The 11,040-nt window shown below is 41.0% G+C and overlaps 1 protein-coding gene across 1 annotated transcript; it reads left to right on the plus strand.

Annotated features, from left to right (window-relative positions):
• The first annotated feature begins 212 nt into the window (after window positions 1-212).
• Window positions 213-8,501, plus strand: dhrs12la (dehydrogenase/reductase 12-like a). The gene is made up of 10 exons (XM_084351287.1): window positions 213-321; window positions 2,824-2,957; window positions 3,563-3,645; window positions 3,735-3,830; window positions 3,987-4,068; window positions 4,161-4,222; window positions 4,858-4,962; window positions 5,605-5,695; window positions 5,850-5,987; window positions 7,528-8,501. Exons 1-10 carry the CDS (start codon window positions 266-268, stop codon window positions 7,641-7,643), a joined length of 963 nt encoding a protein of 320 aa, XP_084207413.1. The 5' UTR covers window positions 213-265; the 3' UTR covers window positions 7,644-8,501.
• The last annotated feature ends 2,539 nt before the right edge of the window (window positions 8,502-11,040 follow it).

Genomic DNA, 11,040 nt, shown 5'->3' on the forward strand with positions numbered 1-11,040 from the left:
TACTGTAAAGACCTTTGTTTTATTGACTTGCGGGAGAGGAGCCATTTTATTGTCACGGGAGATGTCTCCTTACACAGCAGAATAAACTCCTAAGACAGCGCACATGCAGGAGGAACAGCGCATCCATCCTCGCCCCGTGCCGCTGGGTGGCCGCTGGAGCTGTCGCCCCGCTGATGTTAATTCGGTGGAGCCACACGTGGTTTGGGTTCCAGGGTAAAAGAGGAGGAGAGAGCTGAGAGCAGCGAGAGGCTTCCAGAGCGCCACCATGTCTCTGTACCGCAACTCCGCCTGGTTCCTGAAGGGAGTGACCGAGTTCACCAGGTAAGATGTCTTTATCTCTCCATATACAGCTGATGATACACAGCACTGCAGTGCCTGAGCAGCTGGAGTCAGTCTGTGACCTCCTGCTGTGTCCTGTGTGCAAACCCACATCAGGACACAGTTAGAACTCTGCTCGAAGGGAAACACATTATTAAGGTGTCGTTTTGTGGACTGTTTAATGCCTAAACTATTAAACTGAATGTCATTTTCTGCCTGATGATTTTATTGTATTTGTGATTCTTAAAATATCACAGGGCACTTTGACATTAAAATGTCACTATAGGCTCTTTCCATGCCAACTCAGCAAGAATTCAGCTTCATTTTCATGTTAAAGTGTCTATTAAATTCACATGGCCTTGCGAAATCCTATAGCTGTACTCCAAATACTTTTTAAGTGATGAGTTTTTTTTAAGTTTGACCCTAAAACTTAATTTCATCATTTTTGTTATTCCATGTATGTGTATGCTCTCTCTGTAGCCTCTCCAACTGCTTATTTTTCTCTGTTTGGGGTTGAAATTGTGTCCTGAACGTCCAAGAAACCCTGAGCATACTTGGCAACATGTATTCATTAAAGTAATTGTTGCAGAATTGCAAATTAATCACAATGCTTTAGTTTTAAAAAATGCATATCTCCACTAGTTTTCACTTTCTTGCAACCACATTTGTTGGGTCCTGTGTAGTATTAATATAGTTCATTATTTGCTCCTCCTCCCCCGAGTACCGCAGATCTTGCTAAATATAGTTTTGGAGCTGAAAACCCAACTTTTTAGATATTTTGACTTTTTTTTCCCAAGAGGGATTATTTTATTGTCCTAAAACTTGTATTAAATGTAAATATTTATTACACACACATCTATGACAAAATCCAGATGTTATATTAATTCTTCATCATTGAAAATAGCTAATTCTTTCTACCTTTCACTGGCTGTAATAATACATTTAGGGGTTTTATTTCATAGGTGCATATTAGCACTGTGTTGAATTCAAGCCTTCCTATCTGTGTGTTACCTAAACACACTGTTTTTCATTGGATTCAGGAAATGTGTAAGTTAAAGCTAGTAAAGGTTTGGTCTGTAGCATACTAGATGTCATCTTGCTCTCAGTGGACAAAATAATAATCTTATTAATTATATTAATATTATATGAATTTAATCTCACTCCATTAGCCTCGTTCACAGAGTAGGACAGAATGAATAGAAACAGGGAAACCAGAGCTCTCAGGCCTTTTCATTGAGATTGTCCTGGGAAATTGTGTTAAACATTATTTTCTATTATCTGATATATAACAGACCAAATTACCAATGCTTTCATCACTAAATGTTTCAACAGATCAATGTATAATGAAAATAATTGTTACTTGCAAATGTATAGTTTCCATAGGGTTGGGTTAGGTGAAAGGTTATTTAAGGGCTTGTAACTTCATACAGCTAATCTCCGCTTCTGCTGGTGGTTGGTGATCACTGACTTGAGGTTTTAGTTAACAGACCTTTTGATTTCCACTGCATCATTGAACAGAATGGAGCTGAGGCACATCTATGAATATCATTGATTTATGAATTGATCAGAGTTTTCAGTGACTCAGCAGGAGCCACGTAAGACCATAAGTCAGTTGTTCAACCACAACGAGGTTCTAGATGTATTATCGGTCCTATCTGATCCATCGCAGCCCTAAGGCGCCTTTCCTCATCAGTATACAGCTCACCGAGCTGTCTGAAGAGGTGTTTTGTGATTGTTTCCCATCTCCCCTTTGTTCTGTGTTATCTTTTCTCCCAGAGAGCAGCCCGGCAACCCGCTCTGACCCTGCACTAATAGCTCCCTGCATGACACCATCGAACAGAGCAGGCATTTAGCCTCAGTATTACCCCCTCCTTGTCCCCTTTATCCCCCCCTTCAGCCGCCCTCAACAATGGCATCCAGGACAATGGAGGGAATTGAAGTCCTCGGTGCCATACAAGCTCTAACACACACACACACACACACACACACACTCACACACACCAATCCTGTTGTCATCGCCGGTAGTCTGACCCTAAACCCCTTCTCATCAGAGATGATGCCAGGCACACTCTCGTCTTCATTGTATCTGTACAGTAAAGCTGTGAAGAGATGTACAGTAACCAGGCTGACCTCAAACACTGACCCTCTCTGACCTGAACACACACTCACACACACACACACACACTCACACACACACACACACACACACACACACACACACACACACACACACACACACACACACACAAACACACACAAACACACACATGCTGTACACATTAACAGACATTCACACACTCTGATCTCTCAAGGATCTGTATTTATTTCTTTACTATTGCTTTACTATTACACTGATTCTAATTTTGACCCCTTCAGTCTCATGGTATAAAGTCTTATCCTGACATCGATGAGCTGAGGCACAGTTATACAGCAGACTCATGGATACATTATATATAAACAGGTTGCTGACATGAGTATAATTCAGTAAATGTTGATGTCCTGCAGGAATGCCTACCTGTCAGCCTCCAAGAGGTTTGTGGAGAAGGACCTGGAGGTGTCCATGGCTGGACGTGCCTTCATGATAACAGGAGCCAACAGTGGCATCGGGAAAGCCACTGCCATGGCCATCGCTAAGAGAGGTACCAATCCTACTGCCTGTTTTTCAGCTCATACATGTGGAAGAGTAATTGCAGCACTTTCCTATTTTGGATCATACAAACCATCAGCTAGGACTATATTGCCCAGCCCTACAATCAGCTGGAACTGGAGTACTTACTTTAATCCAAGACCATGAATGAAACCCTAAAGAATGACACAATTAAAACATTTTTAATGTTTAGTTGGTACTTTCCTGGAAATGAAAGGAAAAGACTGACTTAATTGGTGCACAGCCTAAATATAAATGATTTTTGATTTCCCTGAATTCCAGAAATGTCTTCACAGCCCAGGCAGCTGTAGGTCTGTGTGTTCTCCGTTACTGTATCCTCTGCTCCCTTTCAAATACCATCACAAAGGACAGAAGGATTTCTCAGTGATGTGTGAATAGGTCTAACTCACTGTGACAAACATGTCCTGATTCATTTGGATATTCTGTGCGCTGTAATAAAAACATGTTTGAGTGTATAAACTTGAAAATAAATCGAATACTCTACTTACTTCTTTACTTACTTCTTTTCATCTTGAATATGTGTGTATTCATCAGCTGCTAAAGAATAATGTTTATTCCATGTCATGCTCGTCACAGGTGGAACGATCCACATGGTGTGCAGGAACAAAGACAAGGCCGAGGAGGCGAGGGCTGATATCATTAAGGAGACGGGAAATAAAGTACAGTATGACTCACTTCTTCAAAAAAAATACGGGGCCGACTGTTTCCCCAGACGTGAGATCATTCATTACTCTAAATGTCATTACAGGAGGTCTATGTCCACATCCTGGACCTGTCTGAGACCAAGAAGGTCTGGGAGTTTGCTGAGGCTTTCAAGAGAAAGTACAAGGCTCTCAATGTGCTGGTGAGTTACTGATTTTCATATTTTGAAATACATGCCAATCTATCAGTGTTGTCTTTAGGTTTTGTAGCACTTCACTTCTCTTCTCTTCTCTTATATATTTTTTATATGTTTTGGATCAATATAAGTGGGAAAATGATTGTCTCATGTGTTGTGCAGATCAATAATGCAGGCTCCATAATGAGTCAGAGGGATGTGAATGCTGAGGGGCTCGAGAAAAGCTTTGCTACCAACGTCCTTGGTGAGTCAAATGTCAGGATTGAGGTTAGAAGAAAACGTTAATGGGAAGGAAACATGGGGTTGGTTATGAAAAGTGTTTTTATCGTCCACTAGGGGTTTACATCCTCACTAAGAGTCTGATTCCCTTGCTGGAGAAGAGTGCAGATCCCAGAGTGGTGAGACACACAAGCTATGTTTATTTCACACTGTCACGATCTCCTGCTATCTGTCTGTCTTATCTCACAGTAGTTATAGACTCCAGGTGTTTTAAAAACTTTTATGAACACCTCATAGACTTTAGATTTTGCTGCACTGGTCAATGTAATCCATCATTTTAATGAGCATTTAATGGGTTTGGGCCATGGCTATTTGCTGGTTCATTGCTGGTCACACCAATGAGACATTTTCTCAGAAAGCATCCTGAAAAAAGGAGTAACAAAGAATAGGGGATTATTGCCTAATGACACAGGGCCACAGGCTGCAGAACAAACCCAATGGATTTATTTAAAATGATAAATGTATTATTGTGTATCATATTTTATCCTAGTTTTTCCATGGGATCATCGTTTTTTAAAATATTACTTAAAGGTATCTGTGTTTTATCTGCAATCAGGAGTCTTAGTGACTCTAGCTAATGGTAGGGCTCAATAACACCTTTGAATATAATACTTCAATAAATATACCACTATATACTGTGCACAGTAAAATGCAGTGTGCTGACCTGATTTTAAATATAATTTAATATCATGCCCATATTAAACCTAGCTCGCTCTTTTGCCCCTCACCCATGTTTCCATTGGTCCATGTTCAGATCACAGTGTCATCAGGGGGGATGTTGGTGCAGAAGCTCAGGACAGGAAACCTGCAGTCTGAGAGGGGCCGCTATGACGGCACCATGGTCTACGCCCAGCACAAAGTAAGAAGTCAGCTCGAAGCCTGCTAATGAATGTGATGGACTGTCTCGCTATTCTGTCCTTAAGTGCTCTGAGGTTATTAAGAAACAAGACATAGATGATCTATTTTCATGTCAAATGTATTATTGAAAGAAAAACCTAGAAGAGTGTGATTAGTCTATTGCAGTTTGCATATTGCAGCTGATATTGGCCTTTTGTTATTCATTGAGATAATTCATTGATCAGGTCCTGAAATATTTTGTTTACCTTTGACATGAATGATAGGGTGTAGGCTTTTTGATTATCTGGTGACTGTAGAGTTCACTAGCACTACAATGAACCTCAATTAAATTGTGTAATTGATGGTATGAAGACAAATATTGGCAAAGGCATTGTTTTGGTCCAGAAACAGTAACATCCTTTAACAGCCGATGTAAAATAAATCCTGTTTCGTGTGATGTCGTAGGTCACTGTGATTCATTATGACACCGAGCCTGGATATCTCAAATCTGAGCCCCTTGTCTTTTTCATGTGTTTTACCTCCTTGCAGTCCAACCCTTTAGATATCATCACTGCATAGACACACTTATTCGTGTGTGTGTGTGTGTGTGTGTGTGTGTGTGTGTGTGTGTGTGTGTGTGTGTGTGTGTGTGTGTGTGTTTCAGAGGCAGCAGGTGGTGATGACAGAGCAGCTGGCCAAGACTCACACTAACATCAACTTCTCCGTCATGCATCCTGGCTGGGTCGACACTCCAGGTATGGCCAGCTCACACAAACAGGCACAACAATGAGAATTAACAGCCAGGACAAAGTTCATTCTCTATAAAAAAAAGATGATCTCTACCTAAAACTTATTGTAGTTTGTTTCTCTCTCTGTCTCTCTCTCTCTCTCTTTTCCTGTGCATCCCAGCGGTGGCTAATGCCATGCCCGACTTCCACAGCTCTATGAAGGAGAGTCTGAGGACCCCGGAGCAGGGGGCCGACACTGTAGTCTGGCTGGCTATCTCTGAGGCTGCAATCACAAACCCCAGCGGACGTTTCTACCAGGGTATGCTGCAAAATGCATGCAATCTTTGTCATTTTCATTTACCTGCTTATCTATTAGGGATTAGTGTATTAAAAAGTGTGTCAAACCAGACAAAAATGTAATTTTGGTGACCCAAGATTACAAAAAGAAGAAGACCGTTGGCTGAATTATGCGTTTGTCAGTTGTGGGTCGGCATGGTGCGTGTGTGTGTGTGTGTGTGTGTGTCTGTGTGTGTTTGTGTGACGGTTTGGCCTGTGTCCATTGCAGCTGGAGTGGGTTGCTTTTGGTGCCAGATACTGCCAAGGAGTACAGTGCCTCTATGCGCAAACGCACACTCACAAATGCACTTTAGTAGGACGTACACACACACACGCACACACACAAAGACCCCAGTGGCCTTGTAGAGGGAGGCTATAGTCTCACAGACACAAACATGCTGCATTCATCTTGTTGTGTGATGTGATCCATATGATCCAGTTTTAATTGTAGGTAGGTTGGTCCACCTCGTTCTGTCAGTGAATTTATGTAATACCAATATGAAGTGACAGTGACAGGGAGAGGACATGTTTGAGTGACAGAAGACACTGGAACATGTTGCTTTATACCTGAGGTGTCAGGCAAGCTGTCTGCTTGGCTTTTTCTTCACTTACTCAGCCAAACGGCTGTAGGTGCCAAAATTGTAGCAGCTGTCAAGCTGTCAATATTTATTACTATCGTGGCAACACTTTTTTTTTTTTTGTCATTTGCATGAGCGTACAAGTCCTGGGATCCAATCTTGTACAAATCCAGATTCCAATTGGATCTTGATATGCACAAGCAACCAAGAAGCTCATTGTTTCATAAGTGTTGATCTTAGTAAAAACTTAAATAAGCAAATCATTTTTAATTGGTTAAAGCTGCTGTAAGCATTATTTTCTTGTATTCCAACAGTAATCACTGTCATAGAGTGTTTGGTCAGTAACCAACGTCTCCTCCTCCTTTCCTTGCTGTAAAAGAGAAAAGAACATTTCTGGTATCCCAGCCCACTTTACCCAATCAGGACAGAGAATTTCATAAAGAGGCGGTGCTGTCTGCAGGATTCTCCTGTTTTACCGGCAATGGCGGAACAGGGAAAGCAACCAATTAGACTCATTAGACTCATACTACCAAACAGGCCAAGCGATGAAAAACACTTGAAGAAAAGAAAGAGGCAAAGAGTATAGTAATAAATAGTTTGAGGCCACATCTTCCCTATTGGTTTTCCGTTATACTTTGGCCAGTGTGACTGTGAGAAAATTGCATTAAATTGCATTCAGTGTGGTAATAAAAAGGTCTAAAAAGTCTCAGATTGAACTTGGTGTATTTGCTGAAACCTTGGCATTTGAATCATGTGTCAGTGTCGGGAGAGAAGCCTGGATCTATGGAAATGTTGTGTCTGGTCTCTATTGCCTTTTAAACACAGGCCATATAAAAGCTGACCTTCTAACAACTTGTTGAAATCAATATTACATAAACATGGGGTTAGGTTCTACACAAAAGTCAATAGATAAACCTGGATGTTAACCTGTGTGTTTTTGCCCAGACCGGAAGATGGTGTCCACCCACCTGCCGCTGGCCTGGACCCACAGCTCTCCCCTGGAGGAGCAGAAGTTATTGTCTCTGCTGGAGGACTTGGCCAAGACGTTTCAGCCACATTGAGACAGCAGGAACTGGTCGCCGATACACCGCCAACACTAACACCTTCTGTTCATACTGACCGAGGCTGGACTCAGCGTTTCATCCCCATGATGATGTAACACACTCCAGCAGAGGGAGCAGATCTGGGTCCATTTTTTTTTCAAAGCATTTGCAGTTTTTAACACTACCTATGGTCTTAAAATTGAACTGAATGAAGAAATACTATGAAACCCAAGCCTTACAGTACCACATTATGCTCACCTATAACTGGGGATCTGTAATGCTCGCTAACTATTTATATGATGACACCTTTTCCTATTTGTGAGCTTTAAAAGGACTAAAATGTAACTTTAGCGGATTTGATAGTGATGCTGCTTTCAAAGGTTGTATCTTGCTGATGGAGAGAGCACCTTCATAAATCACACACACACACACACACACACACACAATCCAGTCTGTTACTTTGACTTTATGAAAGTTGTCAATCAGATGGGAATCTGATATGACCAAAGTCACACACACACACACTGCATTATTACTTCACAACACCAGCCATGGGTTCAATCTCATACTTGTTGTCTTGATGACTTACAAACGTTCCAAGTGATGTGTGTTTAACAGCCATGTCAACATGTCAATAACTTGTGTATTTGCTGTATTGTAGTGCAGCTTGTGCTCAGGCTGGAGATGAGGTGCTCTCTCCATTGGTCGAGTGCCTTGAATACACCACACGGCAGCATCATGTGAGATGTGCAATAAAACATGTATTTAAGACTCAGTAATATCTAACCAGCACTTTTAAAAAATACCATATACCGACTGTGACTTTGGCTTGAGTTTATCTTGTAAATGCTTGCTTGAATAAAGAAAATGGCTCAATGTTTTGTGTCTCATTGTACTGCTGAGTTATATTGAGATTGAGTTGATACAAAAACAAACGAAAACAGTCGAATAAACATATCAGAATATCTTTATTAAGCATCAGTTCTTTAGTCTCTCTGTGCCGTCAAACCAAGACAGAGAGACTTAAGTCAACAATTGTATTGTCAACAAAAGTATTTAAAAATACAATTATTTTGAGATATACATTAACAACATCATGTTGGAACAGCGAGTGTATTTTACAAGCATCTGAAGAGAAAAAGTCAACCAACAGAAATCAATTTACAGAGTTTGAGATTATTGGCCATGGTGTTTTGGAAAATGAATCATCTTTAACATGTTGATGTGGCCTCTTATCAACATGTAGGCCACCCATTCTGGTGTTTGATGAACTAAAGATGACACAATGACTCCTACAACTGCTCCATCTCAACCATTTATTACATGATGAAATCTATTCCTTCCTTCCTGCAACTGGCTAGCAATCTGAAGATAACAGCAAGGCCTGCCATCCGTCATACCTTTGACATCTTGTCCATCTGCTGGGCAGTTAAGGCTCCACATCCAGGGAGACTTTCATCCCCAAATTAAATCTGTTACAAGGACATGATGAGAGGTAATTCCTGGAAGAAGCTTCTATGTCTAATGAACAGAAAAAGTAAGGCGAGCTTTGACTCCTGATTGTACGGTAGCATCGTCAATAACCCTGTAGATCCAAGATGACGCTTTGTGACATGAGCTTTTTAATGATACTTAGGGTTGGACTGATGGATGTATGCCAATATCGGCAATTTAACTGAAAACTACTCTATTTCTAATATGACAGAAGATTAACTTTATAAAGTCTTGAAAGCATGTAAACAGCTGCGCTAACCAATATTTTAAATTAATGATGGAAAAAATTACAAAATCTAATGTGAAAGATGTCACTTTTAAACCAAAATTAGTGTGTATGTGCAGGTTTTTTAAACTTTTTCTTGTGTGTCACATTCTTCATCACGAACATGCTGGAGAAACAGGGAACAGTTGCTGGAGCTGATGTTGGGAAGTTGCTAAGGAGGAGTGTACACACTGACATTGAAGACAAAAGCCAGATGTTAGTGGCTGTTCATGAGCTTTTTTGTCCAGTGTGAAAGCATAGAGCTCCAAACTCTGGAGCTCTATGCAGGTCTAAACAGCTTTTTTGGGTTCTTTTAGCACATTGTTTTGATTTTGCAGCTCATAAATTCTGCTCTCATTCACGTATTTTCCAGCAGGCAGCTAGTTTGAGTAAAAAAAAGGTCTGATATAGCCATGGTAGGCTACCTGCCCAGCACCAAACAGCAGAGTTACTGTCTTAGTTAACATAGTGGAACATTTAACAGCTACAGAACCAGAATTCTTTGTCTGGAGGTGGTGGAGACCAAAACAGAGTTTAAAGGAGAGTGACTATTGGACATTCATCAAGTGACTAGAAACTCAACTCCAAATGAATGCTCATATTGCTCCTTGTCTGCTGGATGCGTAAATAGGGAGCTATTTGCTAGCATGTTTGCTACAACATATTTATGGGTCTTTGTGAATGCTGTGTTTACAGAATTGTTCCGCTGTTCAGCTACTTAGACCTGCACTAATCAATGTTTTTTTAATTAACTAGAGACCATCGAGCTGTGGAATCATGACAACAATGTGTACTCTGCAGTCTTCACTAGTGTGCTTGTGTATGTGTGTGTGTGTGTGTGTGTGGGGGGGGGGGGGGGGGGGGGGGGGCATCATGGCAAAATGTGGTCCTGGAGACACCTGTTGCAGCAAGAACTAACATAGGAGCAGTTTTGAAACGTGAAACATGCAGTCATGAAACTTTAAAGGTGTGCAGTTGAGATCAAAATGAAGGCCAAGTTCAAAGGTGGGTGTTGCCCCAGCAGGGGCGCTGGAAGTAGGAGGGTAGGGCAGAAAGGGGCTACTGGCCCCCCCACTTCACATCCCTGACCCACGTTTGTTTTGACGCAGTCACATGACGTTTCAGTTGTGTAGGTGGGATCAAAATGAAGGCTGAGTTCAAAGATGTCTGTGGTCCCACCCATGTGTACTGACTACTCATGTACGTAACTGACTACTTCTTTATAAGGGATATATCAGTGTTGTGTTTCAGGTTGTTTGGCTGAAAAATAAAAAAAATCAAGTAATGCAGCTTCAATTTAATAATATTTTTTGTAAATTCTTTCTTATAATTTTGCAGTTTTGTCCCAGAGCATCCACTTTGACCGAAGTGATGGAAGGACAGAAATGCTCAAATTTTGATATAATGAACATTTGAACTAAATATTGGCAACTGACTAACAGGATCAGTATCAGCTTTCAGTCTAACCCCAAGTATAACTGTAAAACATCTAAATATAATGGAGTAAAGTCTTGATGATGGGGAACAACAACAGTCATATGACAACCACTGCTGTCACTTGATTAACAAGTCAACCTTTGTCCACATTAGGATATTAAATAATGGAGTCATTCTCAACATTACCTAGTTTGCACGTGCTTCATTACAGAGTCCCGA

The sequence above is a fragment of the Pagrus pagrus genome (assembly GCF_965226575.1).
Source record: "Pagrus pagrus genome assembly, chromosome: 4".
Classification (NCBI taxonomy): Eukaryota; Metazoa; Chordata; class Actinopteri; order Spariformes; family Sparidae; genus Pagrus; species Pagrus pagrus.

What these genes read in the sequence shown, in the direction of transcription:
- dhrs12la (XM_084351287.1), top strand. Translation starts at nt 266, where the DNA reads ATGTCTCTGTACCGCAACTCCGCCTGGTTCCTGAAGGGAGTGACCGAG. An exon ending in TTAAGGAGACGGGAAATAAA is followed by an intron (nt 3,646 to 3,734) that starts GTACAGTATGAC and finishes ATGTCATTACAG; the next exon opens with GAGGTCTATGTCCACATCCT. An exon ending in ACAAGGCTCTCAATGTGCTG is followed by an intron (nt 3,831 to 3,986) that starts GTGAGTTACTGA and finishes TGTGTTGTGCAG; the next exon opens with ATCAATAATGCAGGCTCCAT.